Below are 16,070 nucleotides of genomic sequence, written 5' to 3'. Positions count from 1 at the left end.
TGGTATTTGTATATACTGTGAAATGATCACCACAGTAAGTCTAGTTAACCTCCATCACCACACAGTTACAATTTTTTTCCTTGTGATGTGAACTTTTAAGATTTACTCAATTAGCAACTTTCAAATACACAACATGGCATCGTTAACTAGAGACACCATGCTGTACATTACATCCCCAGCACTTATTTTGAGCTTGTTTTCTGATATTTGACGTAAGCTAAGATACGGGGAAACTGCATGCAAATGGAACACCAATTCAGAGATTCCCAAAAGGATAGCAGGACAGCGCGGTATGTGTGGACAGCGTTGGCAGGTGAGGCCTGGAAACCCAGTGCGGTGACCACACGTGACAGAGCCAGGCGGACAGCATGAGTGAGTGAAGCAAGGTGGGGACTAGGGTGGCAGGATCACTCCTGGCTGCACAAAGCCCCAGGGAGTTGTCATCAAGGGACGCTGGAAGTCCAGAATGTCGTTGGAAATCTGTTAGTTTTTTTTTTTTCAGTCTTCCACCTCCCCTTCTATGGGATCAAACCAAACAGGCCCACCAGTCAGATACAGCATGTGCACTGCACTGCCAGTCTGCTGTTTGCATCTGGGGACAAGATCACAAGACACCCCTGTGTGCCATGGCCAGCATTCTGGTATCTTCCTGGCTGGCTGGACTCCAGCAGCAAACTGATGGACCCAGACAGGGTTTCAGTTCTGAGGAGCTCACTAAGGCAGACTGCTTGTTCAGTGACAATTTGAAGCAAAAGGAAAAAAATGTCAGTTCAGAATCAAGCTTTTGAAGGAGGAGGAGACAAATGTCAAGCTATGCAGCCTGAGAGGTGGGTAAGAACTCCAGGAAGAGGAGGGACAGGAGCCAGCGAGAGAAGTTGAGAGGACGGAGGTGGGTGGCTGCTGGGCAGGCCTCTCAGCGTGGCTTGAAGAAGCAGACGCAGACACAGGGCAGGTGGGTCAAAGTAATCCTGAATCCCCCGAATAGGGGGGCATCAGGGTCAACGCCGATTATAGAAGAAGCTACCTGGTGATATTGCCAACAAAGTGGGCAGGCTAAAGGCAGAGAGACTGGTTTGTAGGCAATTAAAATAGTCTTGGTGAGAGATGTTAAGCACCTGAGTTGAGACAGCGCCAGCAAAGGGGAGTGACACTGTCTAAGCAGGTAGGGCCTGTAAAACAGTTCGGGGTTCAACTGAAAATCATTTGGGTGTCAACTGGATTTATTGTGCTCATTTTGCATTATGTACAAGTATTGAACCAGTATGTTGTACACCTGAAGCTGACATGATGCCGTATCTCCTTTAATCCTCAATTAAAAACAGAAAAAAAAACCCGTGGGATCGAACCCAGCATTCTTTACTTTAATAAGCCCTCCAGGAAGTTTTGATATTCTTAAGTTTGAAAACATTACTTCAAATTCTTTCTTCCTCTTCTTTTCCTTCTTGTTTTTTGCTCAGTGATTCGCACAGTATTTGCTACTTATGTGACCATTTGTTTTAGGATGGAGCTATTTAAATGTCAAAGACAGTATTCTGGCATTTGTTTACCTTATGGTACTCCTGGAATGCCTGATAAAAGTCTAAGAGGAGAGACTACTTCCCTCCTATTCATTCCAGAAATTAGCCCAGCCTGACACAGCCCAGCAAAGGATATTCTGCTCCTCTGAATGGTTAGCCCGCCCAGCAGTGGGCACATGCTATAATGCATGTTTTCCTCTAGGTGCTTTCATTAACCTTTAAATAAAAGGCCTACCCTTTTCATGGTGGCCATGCAATCACAAACTTTCATAAACATCATCCTCATGAATTTGCTAATTGTTTCATAATTTACTCACAAGACCTCACCCTCTCAGGAAAGCACAGTCATTTGAAGGAAAGTTACAAAGAGCAACTGATGCTCATTTTTTGGCTCTTAAGATGTGTGATGCCAGATAGAGGGTTCCTTAAACAGAACTAGCAGGAGGGGAGCAATAATAATATAGAACAGTGCATATAAATATAACCCACTTGCTCTAAATGTTACTGTTTTTCTTTTCTACATTAAATTAGTATAATTTTGCATGGAAGACAAGAAATCAGATGAAATTTATTTTGCTTTGACATATTAAAAACAAAAACTACAACATATACTCAACACAGACCAAACCCTTGAAAAGAAAACACAGAGATGTTGAGAGACAAATTATTTATCCAGTTTATTCTCAGAGAGCTGGAGTTCAGAAGTTCCCATGTGCCACCAGAAGCAATACTTCTAAAAAAGAAATGGCTCTTAAAAGTTGATTTTTAAATTCTCTTCATTCTGTTAGTGTAATTTTGGCGCGGCCCATTTGATGGGTCAAATTCTGGGCTGTCCTCACATGGCAGAACAATTTTTACCTCCATTCAATCACTGTAGTGTTGCTTCCCAGACAACACTTTTAGTTTGTAGAATCACATTCTACTACATTCGAGATACACCTCAAATTCTATCCATCTACTTCTGGATGAAGGCTTTTCTAAAGCCACATGACAAGAAAGGGCTTGTTGAAATAAAGACTTATAGGTCCTATCCCCAGACTTTCTGATTCAGTCTGCAATGGGGCTTAAGAATTGGATTTCTACGCTTCACCCATTTGGATTGAAATTTTAGATTTCTAAAAATAGCTATATAGTAATTTTTTTTAATGCCACGTATGGCCTAATGAACTGCTGGTAGGTTAGAAATCAGTTAGGAGGCTCCTTTACCACACAAATTTCCGCAGTCACAGCTAGAAGGGATTAATTTGTGGATTTGGGTTAATCATGAAGGTGAAGGATTTGAAAGCACTGTTTAGTGGTGGAAAGAAGGGAAAGCTGTCAGGCGACAAGTCAGAAGTACTGAAACCGAAGGTTTTCACTGACTCAGAAAAATTTTCCATAATTAAGGCTGTCTGATAAGAGCTTAAGATGACAAACCCTTAAAGAGAAAGGTAGCCAGAGGGTCAGTGGATCAAGGTCAGCCTTTATTTAGGTCAGGATTGTATTGTAATCTGAACTGCTCTGAGCCAAAGATTACCCACATTTCTAAACATCCCACTAACCTTTCCTGTTGGTCACCAAAGACTAGCAGGAATGACGCTGGGGGTGCTGCTAGTAAAAATATATATATTTATATCAGTAAATGTAATCCTGGATACACTAAGCCAAAGGCTCCAGAAACGTCTCATTCACATCTTTACCCCCAGCATCTACTCTAGAACATAGGAGGCATGCAAGAAAACCTTTAATGAGTGAGTAAAACCTCTTAAAACAAATTCAACACATTATATTTAGCATGTCCATACTGCTGGGCAATTCCCTTAAATTTCTCAAACTCTAGTCTACCCAGTTAGCAATGAGGAACATATTAAAATATTAAAACATTTAAATTTATAAAATCCCATTGAGTCTAAAATGATGGGTTTTTCTTTACTCATTTCACCTTTTCCTTTTGCAACTAGAAAAGAGTCAATTTGTTGGCAGTTATCAGAGGTGAATGCAGAGGTGACTTTTTTTTTTGGTATCATTAATCTACAATTTGTATCATTAATCTACAATTACATGAAGGACATTATGTTTACTAGGCTCCCCCCTTCACCAAGTCCCCCCCACATCCCCATTCACAGTCGCTGTCCATCAACATAGTAAGATGCTGTAAAATCACTACTTGTCTTCTCTGTGTTGCACAGCCCTCCCCGTGCCCCACCCCACTATACATGCTAATCGTAATGCCCCCTTTCTTTTTTTCCCGCCCTTTTCCCTCCCTTCCCACCCGTCCTCCCCAGTCCCTTTCACTTTGGTAACTATTAGTCCATTCTTGGGTTCTGTGCTTCTGCTGCTGTTTTGTTCCTTCAGTTTTCTTTTGTTCTTATACTCCACATATGAGTGAAATCATTTGATACTTGTCTTTTGACGCCTGGCTTATTTCACTGAGCATAATACCCTCTAGCTCCATCCATGTTGTTGTGAATGGTAGGATCTGTTTTTTTTTATGGCTGGGTACTATTCCATTGTGTATATGTACCACATCTTCTTTATCCATTCATCTACTGATGGACATTTAGGTTGCTTCCATATCTTGGCTATTGTAAATAGTGCAGCGATAAACACAGGGGTGCATCTGTCTTTTTCAAACTGGAGTGCTGCATTCTTGGGGTAAATTAGTAGAAGTGGAATTCCTGGGTCAAGTGGTATTTCTATTTTGAGCATTTTGAGGAACCTCCATACTGCTTTCCACAATGGTTGGACATTATGTGAACTAATTGTGAACTAATTTACATTCCCACCAGCAGTGTAGGAGGGTTCCCCTTTCTCCACAACCTCGTCAACATTTGTTGTTGTTTGTCTTTTGGATGGTGGCCATCCTTACTGGTGTGAGACGATATCTCATTGTGGTTTTAATTTGCATTTCTCTGATGACAAGCGATGTGGAGCATCTTTTCATGTGTCTGTTGGCTATCTGAATTTCTTCTTTAGAGAACTATCTATTCAGCTCCTCTGCCCATTTTTTAATTGGATTATTTGCTTTTTGTTTGTTGAGGTGTGTGAGCTCTTTATATATTTTGGATGTCAACCCTTTATCGGATCTGTCATTTATGAATATATTCTCCCATACAGTAGGATACCTTTTTGTTCTACTGATGATGTCCTTTGCTGTACAGAGCTTTTCAGCTTGATATAGTCCCATTTGTTCATTTTTGCTTTTGTTTTCCTTGCCCGGGGAGATATGTTCAAGAAGAGGTCACACATGTTCATGTCTAAGAGATTTTTGCCTGTTTTTTTCTAAGAGTTTTATGGTTTCATGACTTACATTCAAGTCTTTGATCCATTTTGAATTTACTTTTGTGTATAGAGTTAGACAGTTATCCAGTTTCATTCTCTTACATGTAGCTGTCCAGTTTTGCCAGCACCATCTGTTGAAGAGACTGTCATTTCCCCATTGTATGTCCATGGCCCCTTTATCAAATATTAGTTGACCATATATGTTTGGGTTAATGTTTGGAGTCTCTATTCTGTTCCATTGGTATGTGGCTCTGTTCTTGTGCCAGTACCAAATTGTCTTGATTACTGTGGCTTTGTAGTAGAGCTTGAAGTTGGGGAGTGAGAGCCCCCCCCACTTTATTCTTCCTTCTCAGGATTGCTTTAGCTATTCAGGGTCTTTGGTGTTTCCATATGAATTTTTGAACTATTTGTTTCAGTTCATTGAAGAATGCTGTTCATAATTTGATAGGGATTGCATCGAATCTATATATTGCTTTGGGCAGTATGGCCATTTTGACGATATTAATTCTTCCTAGCCAGGAGCATGGGATGAGTTTCCATTTGTTAGTGACCTTTAATTTCTCTTAAGAGTGTCTTATAGTTTTCAGGGTATAGGTCTTTCACTTCTTTGGTTAGGTTTATTCCTAGGTATTTTATTCTTTTTGATGCAATTGTGAATGAAATTGTCTTCCTGATTTCTCTTTCTATTAGTTTATTGTTAGTGTGTAGGAAAGCCGCAGATTTCTGTGTGTTAATTTTGTATCGTGCAACTTTGCTGAATTCCAGTATTAGCTCTAGTAGTTTTGGAGTGGAGTCTTTAGAGTATTTTATGTACAATATCATGTCATCTGCAAATAGTGACAGTTTAACTTTTTCTTTACCAATCTGGATTCCTTGTATTTCTTTGTTTTGTCTAATTGCCGTGGCTAGGGCATCCCTGTCTTGTTCCTGATCACAGAGGAAAAGCTTTCAGCTTCTCGCTGTTCAGTATGATGTTGGCTGTGGGTTTATCATATATGGCCTTTATTATGTTGAGGTACTTGCCCTCTATACCCATTTTGTTGAGAGTTTTTATCATGAATGGATGTTGAATTTTATTGAATGCTTTTTCAGCATCTATGGAGATGATCATGTAGTTTTTGTCCTTCTTTTTGTTGATGTGGTGGATGATGTTGATGGATTTTCAAATGTTGTACCATCCTCGCATCCCTGAGATGAATCCCACTTGGTCATGGTGTATGATCCTTTTGATGTATTTTTGAATTCGGTTTGCTAATATTTTGGTGAGTATTTTTACGTCTACGTTCATCAGGGATATTGGTCTGTAGTTTTCTTTTTTGGTGGGGTCTTTGCCTGGTTTTGGTATTAGGGTGATGTTGGCTTCATAGAATGAGTTTGAGAGTATTCCCTTCTCTTCTATTTTTTGGAAAACTTTAAGGAGAATGGGTATTATGTCTTCTCTGTATGTCTGATAAAATTCTGAGGTAAATCCATCTGGCCCGGGGGTTTTGTTCTTGGGTAGTTTTTTGATTACCGCTTCAATTTCATTGCTGGTAATTGTTCGTTTTGGTTTTCTGTTTCTTTCTGGGTCAGTCTTGGAAGGTTGTATTTTTCTAGGAAGTTATCCATTTCTCCTAGGTTTCCCAGCTTGTTAGCATATAGGTTTCCATAGTACTCTCTAATAATTCTTTGTATTTCTGTGGGGTCCGTCGTGATTTTTCCTTTCTTGTTTCTGATTCTGTTGATGTCTGTTGATTCTCTTTTTCTCTTAGTAAGTCTGGCTAGAGGCTTATCTATTTTGTTTATTTTCTCAAAGAACCAGCTCTTGGTTTCATTGATTTTTGCTATTGTTTTATTCTTCTCCATTATATTTCTTCTTCTCTGATCTTTATTATGTCCCTTCTTCTGCTGACCTTAGGCCTCTTTTGTTCTTCTTTTTCCAATTTCGGTAATTGTGACATTACACCATTCATTTGGGATTGTTCTTCCTTCTCTAAATATTCCTGGATTGCTATATACTTTCCTCTTAAGACTGCTTTTGCTGTATCCCACAGTAGTTGGGGCTTTGTGTTGTTGTTGTCATTTGTTTCCACATATTGCTGGATCTCCATTTTGATTTGGTCATTGTTCCATTGATTATTTAGGAGCGTGTTGTTAAGCCACCATGTGTTTGTGAGCCTTTTTGCTTTCTTTGTACAATTTATATCTAGTTTTATGCCTTTGTGGTCTGAAAAGTTGGTTGGTAGGATTTCAATCTTCTGGAATTTACTGAGGCTCTTTTTGTGGCCCAGTATGTGGTCTATTCTGGAGAATGTTCCATGTGCACTTGAGAAGAATGGATATCCTGTTGCTTTTGGATGTAGAGTTCTATAGATGTCTATTTGTTCTAGTGTGTTGTTCAGTGCCTCTGTGTCCTTACTTATTTTCTGTCTGGTGGATCTGTCCTTTGGAGTGAGTGGTGTGTTGAAGTCTCCCAGAATGAATGCATTGCATTCTATTTCCTCCTTTAATTCTGTTAGTATTTGTTTCACATATGCTGGTGCTCCTGTATTGGGTGCATATATATTTAGAATGGTTATATCCTCTTGTTGGACTGAGCCCTTTATCATTATGTAGTGTCCTTCTTTATCTCTTGTTACTTTCTTTATTTTGAAGTCTATTTTGTCTGATACTAGTATGGCAACACCTGCCTTTTTCTCTCTGCTGTTTGCATGAAATATCTTTTTCCATCCCTTGACTTTCAGTCTGTGCATGTCTTTGGGTTTGAGGTGAGTCTCTTGTAAGCAGCATATGGATGGGTCTTGCTTTTTTATCCATTTTTATCCATTCTATTACTCTGTGTGTTTTGATTGGTGCATTCAGTCCATTTACATTTAGGGTGATTATTGAAAGGTATGTACTTATTGCCATTGCAGGCTTTAAGTTTGTGGTTACCAAAGGTTCAAGGTTAGCTTCTTTACTATCTTACTGTCTAACTTAACTCGCTTATTGATCTATTATAAACACGGTCTGATGATTCTTTACTTCTCTCCCTTCTTATTCCTCCTCCTCCCTTCTTCATATGTTGGGTGTTTTGTTCTGTGCTCTCTTTAGGAGTGCTCCCATCTAGAGCAGTCCCTGTAAGATGCCCTTAGAGGTGGTTTGTGGGAGGCAAATTCCCTCAACTTTTGCTTGTCTGGTAATTGTTTAATCCCTCCTTCATATTTAAATGATAATTGTGCTGGATACAGTATTCTTGGTTCGAGGCCCTTCTGTTTCATTGCATTAAGTATATCATGCCATTCTCTTCTGGCCTGTAAGGTCTCTGTGGAGAAGTCTAATAATAGCCTGATGGGTTTTCCTTTGTAGGTGACCTTTTTTTTCTCTCTGGCTGCCTTTAATACTTTGTCCTTGTCTTTAATCTTTGCTATTTTAATTATTATGTGTCTTGGTGTTGCCCTCCTTGGAGCCCTTGTCATGGGAGTTCTGTGTACCTCCGTGGTCTGGGAGGACATTTCTTCCCCTATTTTGGGGAAGTTTTCAGCAATTATTTCTTCAAAGACACTTTCTATCCCTTTTTCTCTCTCTTCTTCTTCTGGTACCCCTATAATGCAGATATTGTTCCGTTTCGATTGGTCACACAGTTCTCTTAAAATTCTTTCATTCCTGGAAAATTCTTTCATTCCTGGAGATCCTTTTATCTCTCTCTGCATCAGTTTCTCTGCATTTCTGTTCTGTTTTCTAGTCCATTAATCGTCTCTTGCATCTCTTCCATTCTGTTTTGAACTCCTTCCAGAGCTTGTTTTATTTCTGTATTCTCCCTCCTTAGTTCTTGCATATTTCTCTGCAAGTCCATCAGCATGGTTATGACTTTTGTTTTGAATTCTTTTTCAGGAAGACTGGTTAAATCTATCTCCCCAGGTTCCTTCTCAGGGAAAGATGTAGAAGATGTTGAAGCTGTCTGGGTTAGTCTTGTCTGGATCAAATTTTTTTGCTTTTTCATGTTGATAGGTGCAGTGAAGTGGTATTGACGCATCTATCAGCTGGGAGAGTCAAGACTTTCCACTTGGCTCCTGGCCTTTCTTTATGGGACAACTGCGACCCCTAGTGGCTTGTGTTGGGCAATTGCGTGTAGACTGGGTCTTTGTATCTTGCGGGGCTGGTATGGGGGTAGCTCCCTTGCTGTGGGCGTGGCCAGCCTCAGGCTTCTGCTCTGCTATGGCAGGGCCCCGGAGGGTTAATAGATGGGGGTGCTGTTTGGCTTTTTACCTCCGTGAGGGATCTCAGAGCTGTTGCCCAGGGGGTTTGTGCTCCCGGAGTTCCCTGGAATTTCCAACTGCTGGACAGTGACCTGGGATGCTTCTGTCCAGCTGTGGGGTCCCTGTCCCTTTAAGACTTTCAAAAAGCACTCACTATTCTTTGTCACAGGGGCATCAACTTCGGGACCAGCTCACTGGTCCTGCTGCCCTGTTTCCCTAGTATCCAGGACCCCATGCATGCACTGTGTCTGCGCTCTGGTGCGGATGGCTGGGGCTGAGTGTTTAGCAGTCCTGGGCTCCCTCTCCCTCCCCGCTCCGACTCCTCTCCTCCCGCCGGGAGCTGGGGTGAGGGGTGCTCGGATCCCGCCGGGCCACGACTTGTATCTTATCCCTTTCACCAGGCGCTGGGTTCTCGCAGGTGTGGATGTAGTCTGGCTGTTGTCCTGTGTCTTCTGGTCTCTCTTTTAAGATTAGTTGTATTTGTTGTATTTTCAAAGATATATATGTTTTTGGGAGGAGAGTCCCACTGTCCTATTCACGCCGCCATCTTGGCTCCACCTCTGGGCTCCTGCATTCTTAAAGTAAATTCCCAGGAGTGGAATTCCTGGGTCAAGTGGTATTTCTATTTTTATTTTTTCAAGGAACTTCCATACTGCTTGTCACAATGGTTGAACTTTACATTCCCACAAGCAGTGTAAGAGGGTTTCCTTTTCTCCACATCCTCGCCAATGTTTGTTGTCATTTGGCTTTTGGATGGTGGCCATCCCAACTGGTGTGAGGTGATATCTCATTTTGATTTTAATTTGCATGATTTGTGCAATCTCTGATGATTAGTGATGTGGAGCATCTTTTCATGTGCTTGTTGGCCATCTGAATTTCTTCTTTTGAGAAGTGTCTTCAGATCCTCTGCCCATTTTTTAATTGAATTATTTGCTCTTTATTTGTTGAGGTGCATCAGCTCTTTATATATTTTGGATGTCAACCCCTTATCAGATATGTCATTTATGAATATTTTCCCATACTGTAGAATGTCTTTTTGTTTTACTGATGTTGTCCTTGGCTGTACAGAAGCTTTTTAGTTTGATATAATCCCACTTGTTCATTTTTGCCTTTGTTTCCCTTGCCTGGGGAGATATGTTCATGAAGAAGTTGCTCATGTTTATATTCAAGAGAGTTTTGCCTATGTTTTCTTCTAAGAGTTTTATGGTTTCATGACTTAGATTCAGGTCTTTGATCCATTTCGAATTTACTTTTGTGTATGGAGTCAGACAGTAATCCAGTTTCATTCTCTTACATGTGGCTGTCCAGTTTTGCCAACACCAGCTGTTGAAGAGGCTGTCATTTCCCCATTGTATATCCATGGCTCCTTTATCATATCTTAATTGACCATATATGCTTGGATTATCTGAACTTTCTAATCTGTTCCACTGGTCTATGGGTCTGTTCTTGTGTCAGTATCAAATTGTCTTGATTACTGTGGCTTTGTAGTAGAGCTTGAAGTTGGGAAGTAGGATCCCCCTGCTTTATTCTTCTTCTCAGGGTTGCTTTGGCTATTTGGGGTCTTTTGTGGTTCCATATGAATTTTAGAAATATTTGTTTCAGTTCATTGAAGAATGCTGTGAGTATTTTGATAGGGAATGCATTGAATTTGTATATTGCTTTAGGCAGGATGGCCATTTTGACAATATTCATTCTTCCTGCCCAAAAGCATGGAATGAATTTCCATTTATTTGTGTCCTCGGTGCAGTATTTTTTAAATAGTATTACATCCCATTAATGGATCCAGAAATCACTTTATATGTTTGACTAGAATTTTTAAGATGAAACTAGACCAGAAAATAGCATAAAACAAACAAGTGTATTGAATGGAATAAGCCTAAGTATTTTGTGAAACTTCATATACGTGTGTGTGAGGTTGTGCAAAATTGTTTTTCTGTGGGCTATAGTCTAAAAGGCTGACAAACCACTGATGTAATCTACCCACTTCATTTGAAAGGTGAATCTGGGAGGTGTTAAGTGATACTCAAGGATACAGAGCTGGCTAAAGAGCAGGCTGGGATGAGAACTACGTTCCCTGACCCCCAGGCCAGTCAGTGTCTGTTCCATCAGGGGTTTTGGCCTGAGGTCGGTCTCAGGGGAGAAAAACAGGGAACAGATAGGCTTTGTAAATGCTTCAGGGGGTAGAAGGAGCCTCCTGCACATTGGCACAAGTGATGGGATCAGGAGCTTTGGGGTCTCCGTGTGTGTTTTACCCCAAGCCAATTAAGCCACTTACTGAATAGTGGACACACTCTGTATTAGGCTTTTCAATCCTTTGCTTGCCATTATCTCCTCAAAATAATAACCAAGTGATGTCTACAACATATTTGAATCAAGTTGTCACAAGAGTCTTGTTGCGTGTTTTGTCTCCTCCCTAAGATGGTCTACCAGGCGGACAGATGTGGAGAATAGATGATTGATGGGCACCTGGGCAGTTGCTATAAGGCAGGCAGAAATGGGTTGGCCTTGCCAAGAGGAGGAATATTCTGCAATAGTGAAAGGCAGAATGTTATTACACCTTAGAGTACCGTGGCCTCTTGGGAAAACAAGGCTGCGACCAGGTCTACCTGATCCACAAACAAGCGAGGCCGTGTTCACCACTAGACTTAAGTTGATGGGGCAGCCTGTGCAGGCCACATTCATTCATTCCTTTAAGGCTGGTCACGTTATCTCCTGTGTGCCAAATGCCATGACATCAAAGGCACATGTGAGGACTGGCCCTCTGCTCAATGTCGCTTGTCCCCACAACAGATGGCTGACTGTCTTCAAGGAGAAGATTTGAGAGGTAAAATGCATATACAGTGACCCTTGAACCACACAGGTTTGGACTGCCCAGATCCATTTAGTTACACATGGATAATACATTGGAAAATGTTTGGAGATTTGTGATGATTTGAAAAAATGTTTTCTTTTCTCTAGCATACTTTATTGGGTTAATATTGTGTATTGGGTTAATACAGTGTGTAATACACATGACATACAAAAATAGGTGTTAATCAACTGTTTATGTTCTCGGTAAGGCTTTCCATCCATAGTAAGCTATTATTAGTTCCATTTTAGGGGGGCCACAAGTTAATACGTCGGTTCTGTACTGCAAAGGGGGCTGAAACCCCATTGTGTTCAAGGGTCAACTGTATTCTTAGCGGTGGGGACAAGTTCATTAAATAAACCAAAGGATGTGAGGTATTTGTACTGGATTCTTTCAAGGAGTAGAATGTGGGTGAGAACAGGAGAGTAAGAAGCTAACCCGCACAGCTGATGGAGGCCAAGGGAAGGGCGTCAGTGAGCAGCAGGTGAAGCCAGTCCTATCCCAGTGCTGGTTATACAGCCCAGAGCTTCAGAACTGCTGTGCGCAGGAATCTTCTGGTTTGGGTGGGGCCCAAGATTCTGCTTGTCTGGCAGGCTCCTAGGTGATGCCGAAGCCCCAGTCCAAGAACCACACTTGAAAAACAAGGGCCTGTGCCCATGCCTGTCATAAACCTTTCTGTGCTTTGGGATTTTCTGCAACAAAAGATAAGAGTAGAATTCAGCTTTGTCCCCTTCCCTGCTTCTTCTTTTTTTTTCTTTTTTTTTTTTTGAGAGGGCATCTCTCATATTTATTGATCAAATGGTTAACAACAATAAAATTCTGTATAGGGGAGTCAATGCTCAATGCACAATCATTAATCCACCCCTAGCCTAATTCTCGTCAGTCTCCACCCTGCTTCTTCTTTTAAAAATGTATTATTTTAAGTACAAACATGAATAATATTTAAATAGACATGTTTGAGATTTGTCATCAGAAAGTATAGAAGTTGAGGTTTGTGATAGCATTAACAGGAAGTTAATAGGTGTTGTATATTTATTTTAGAGACAACAGTCATTAATTATAAATGTCACAATCTTTAGAATAATGGAATATGTTGCTTGAGGAAGAATCAGTTTGTGCGGATCAATATTGATAGGAGAGAAAGAGGAAGAAAATCATCTTGTCCTTTTAAAAATGTAACATTTAAAGGAGGGTGAAAGACTTTTGGTCACGCAGTGTTTATTCACACTTTTCTGCTGTAGTTATGTAATCAAAAAAGACTCATAAAAAATCACATGTGTGTCAGCTAATTTTGTTGACATGAGTAAATATACCAGATTATCTCTCTGCTTTCCAGACTGCCCTCTCCTCTCACCCACCCAAATCAACCAAGGCAAGTTTTATTCTAAATTCTTTTAAAATATGTGCTAACAGTCAAATAAATAAGCTGCTTTTTGCATAGGCAAGCGCTAAAGAAAATTTTAAAATATTAAATGCAGAGTAAAATAATAGAAAGAAATATTGCTTATTAAATAGTACTTTCCTTGAATACCCAACATTTATAAGTAAGTTTTCAAGTTTGGCAGCAAGAAAAGAATCTTGCTTTATACAGGGCCCTTAGGGGTAAAGACTCATGCTATTCACAGGAAAGATTATGCAAAACTTAATTTTAGTTAGGAAACCTTGGTACAGTTCTTGATTTAGATCATCATATAATTATCATGTGACACCAGGGCAAAGGAACAGAGCCTTTTCTCTTCTGAAAATGCACAATTTTTATTGTTTTTCTAAAGAGGAAAATGTTTTATTTACCCCATCCAATTAGACATCTATAAAATATTGGTCTTGTCCAATTTTTGGCTTATTAAGAACTATCCATCCTCTTGGGCAATTTTTTCTCATTAGTATGTATATCGTTTTCATTTTCCATCATAACAATTTACCACAGGCTTGGCTGCTTAAACAACATAGTGGATCATCATACAAATTTGTGGGTCAGAAGTCTGACGTGAGACTCATGTCAGTCAAAAATCAAGGTGTTGGCTGGGCTGCATTCCTTTCTGTAGAGTCTGTGCAGGATCCATTTTCCTTGCCTTTTTCAGCTTCTAGAGGCCACCCACATTCCTTAGCCCCTTCCTCCACCCACAGATGGCAAAGAAGAGTTGAGTCCTTCTCACCTGCACTACTCCCACCAACTCTTGGCCTCCCTGTCCGACTGTTAAAGACCCTTGCGATTACATTGGACCCACCTGGATAATTGAGGGTAATGGCCCTATTTTAAGGTCAGCTGATTGCCAACCTTCATTCTCCTTTGCCATGTGACATGATATGTTCTCAGGTTCCCAGGATTAGGATGTGGACTTCCTTGAGTGTATGTTGGCAGGGAGGGGCATTGTTCTGCCTACCAGATCTTCTAAGACAGGGAGGGCTATTGCAATTTGGACACAGATGGCATTTGTGTAGTGCCTGGCAGCAGAATCATGTTCCGATTGCATTTCTCACTGCTGGAAATTGCTTGAGTCCTTATAAAGCAAAATATTCGTCCTTCAGTTGAGTTTACATTGATTCCCATATACTTTAACATGATGGAAATATCAGGGTATGACTACTCTATATGATTAAATGGATCTTGTGACCTTGAATCTCTGTGACCTATCCAAAATGTACTGAGATGAAGAGGGCTGTTTGAGACAGCACAGTGTTTCTCAAACAGGACGATTTTGCTCCCACAGGGGGACATTTAGCACCATCTGAAGACATTTTTGATTGCCACAGATGGGTTTATGTACTGCTGGCATCTGGTAGGTAGAGCCTAGGGGTGCTGCTCAACGCCCCGTGACAAAGCATTATCCAGCCCAGTGCCCATAGTGCCAGTGGAAAAGCCCTGGCCTAACAAGAGGGCAACCTAAAGCCCACTACCTTTTTTTTAAGGCTCTTTACATTTCAAAGGTAAATTGGATAACCGGTCACCAGTTTCTGTTTCTGTTTTTGTTTTTTTGTTCAAAAAGAAAAAAATGGAAGAAATAGAGAGGATGGGTAGGTGAATTCACACCAGTATTTCTAGGAAAAACTTAGGCTTGAAACCTACTGCTTGGGGTGGACAGTTCATCATCTTCACTGGGTGATCGGGAATCATGTCTTGTTCCTCTGCCCGTCGCAATGCTTGGCAACACCACATGCTTAAGGAGCGCTTTAACAAGCAAGAAGGAGAGTATGCCAGACGGTTTATTTGAGTTCCATATGTAGTAAACAAGGTATTTTCCTTCTGTATGCCTTATACTGTCACCTTATATACGTGAGCCTGTAATCATTCTCATTTATTAGCACTAAGGGCATAGCGTAGCCTGTTTGCTAAGCTTTCGCTTTAAGATAGAAATCATTTGGAATGTCCCAAAAATTGTAATATTAGCATTGAAAGTATAGTCAGTCAAAGGCCATTGAGAAATAGACCAAAAAATCCCCAACATTTTCATCTGCATTGTGGTTTCACACTGGCATTTCTTAAACTCTGTCTTGCGGGCTTGGACACACCTCATGAAAAAAACCAATAGACTCTTTTCCCTGGTGACATGGCTACGTTCATAGCCACCAACCATTCACGTCACAATCCTCTGGGATCTGGCACTGGTGATGCAAAGTCTGATGTGAAAGGTAATACACTGAAAGAGAATACACATGGCTTGGAGGCGTAATTGATGAAATTGATACCTTTCTGACTACTCATTTCTGCTTTTCTTACCGACATTGCAGGTGTCCCTGGCTCCATGCCAAATGCCTCATGGATGGGTAACCTCAGAGCCGTCAAGTGGATTGACATGGAAGACAAACATGGAGGCTGCCATGGTGAGTCATTCGTTTTACACTTTGGGGCCACACTGCTTGTTGGTGTCGGCATGGAGGTGGTTATGGAATACAGGGCCTCTTGGGAGGAGAACTGCTGGTACGTGTAGACCAGTCTGAGAGTTACTAAATAGAGTAGCTAGAGGCTTTAAGACACTGTCCTTGAAAAGTAAATTTAAGTATCTCACAGATGTTCTCCAGCTCATAATACCTAGGGAGATGTAGAAGCGGGCCCAAATTAGAATGGTACTTTCTTTTTACTAGTTTCCGATTTTTTCTTATTTATTCCTCTTTCTGCTCTTTTGAGAGTGCAGTGGTCAGGAAAGGAAAGTGGTCAGCATGAGAAATGTCACATTCTCACCGTGGAGCAAGCTGGACCCCCATCCCTCATGCCAACCTCTGCTCCCT

At 40.8% G+C, this 16,070-nt stretch overlaps 1 protein-coding gene across 10 annotated transcripts in view; it reads left to right on the top strand.

Moving 5' to 3' along the window:
• Positions 1-16,070, top strand: part of GCNT2 (glucosaminyl (N-acetyl) transferase 2 (I blood group)) — a 111,981-nt gene that overhangs the window by 88,850 nt on the left and 7,061 nt on the right. For 9 of the 10 annotated variants that reach the window (XR_012126376.1, XR_012126375.1, XM_073225029.1 and 6 more), the window contains one exon: positions 15,573-15,665. Coding sequence is in view for 7 of the 10 variants with exons in the window: in XM_073225029.1 (XP_073081130.1) it covers positions 15,573-15,665 (93 nt within the window). In the remaining 3 variants the exon portion in view is untranslated. Of the gene's footprint in view, positions 1-15,572; positions 15,666-16,070 lie in introns of those variants that run through there. The other variant, XM_073225031.1, reaches the window with a different exon arrangement.

Source organism: Manis javanica, chromosome 16, assembly GCF_040802235.1.
Source record: "Manis javanica isolate MJ-LG chromosome 16, MJ_LKY, whole genome shotgun sequence".
NCBI classification, from domain to species: Eukaryota; Metazoa; Chordata; class Mammalia; order Pholidota; family Manidae; genus Manis; species Manis javanica.
Note: the sequence above shows the minus strand (reverse complement) of the source record. Positions and strands in the feature narration are given on the sequence as shown.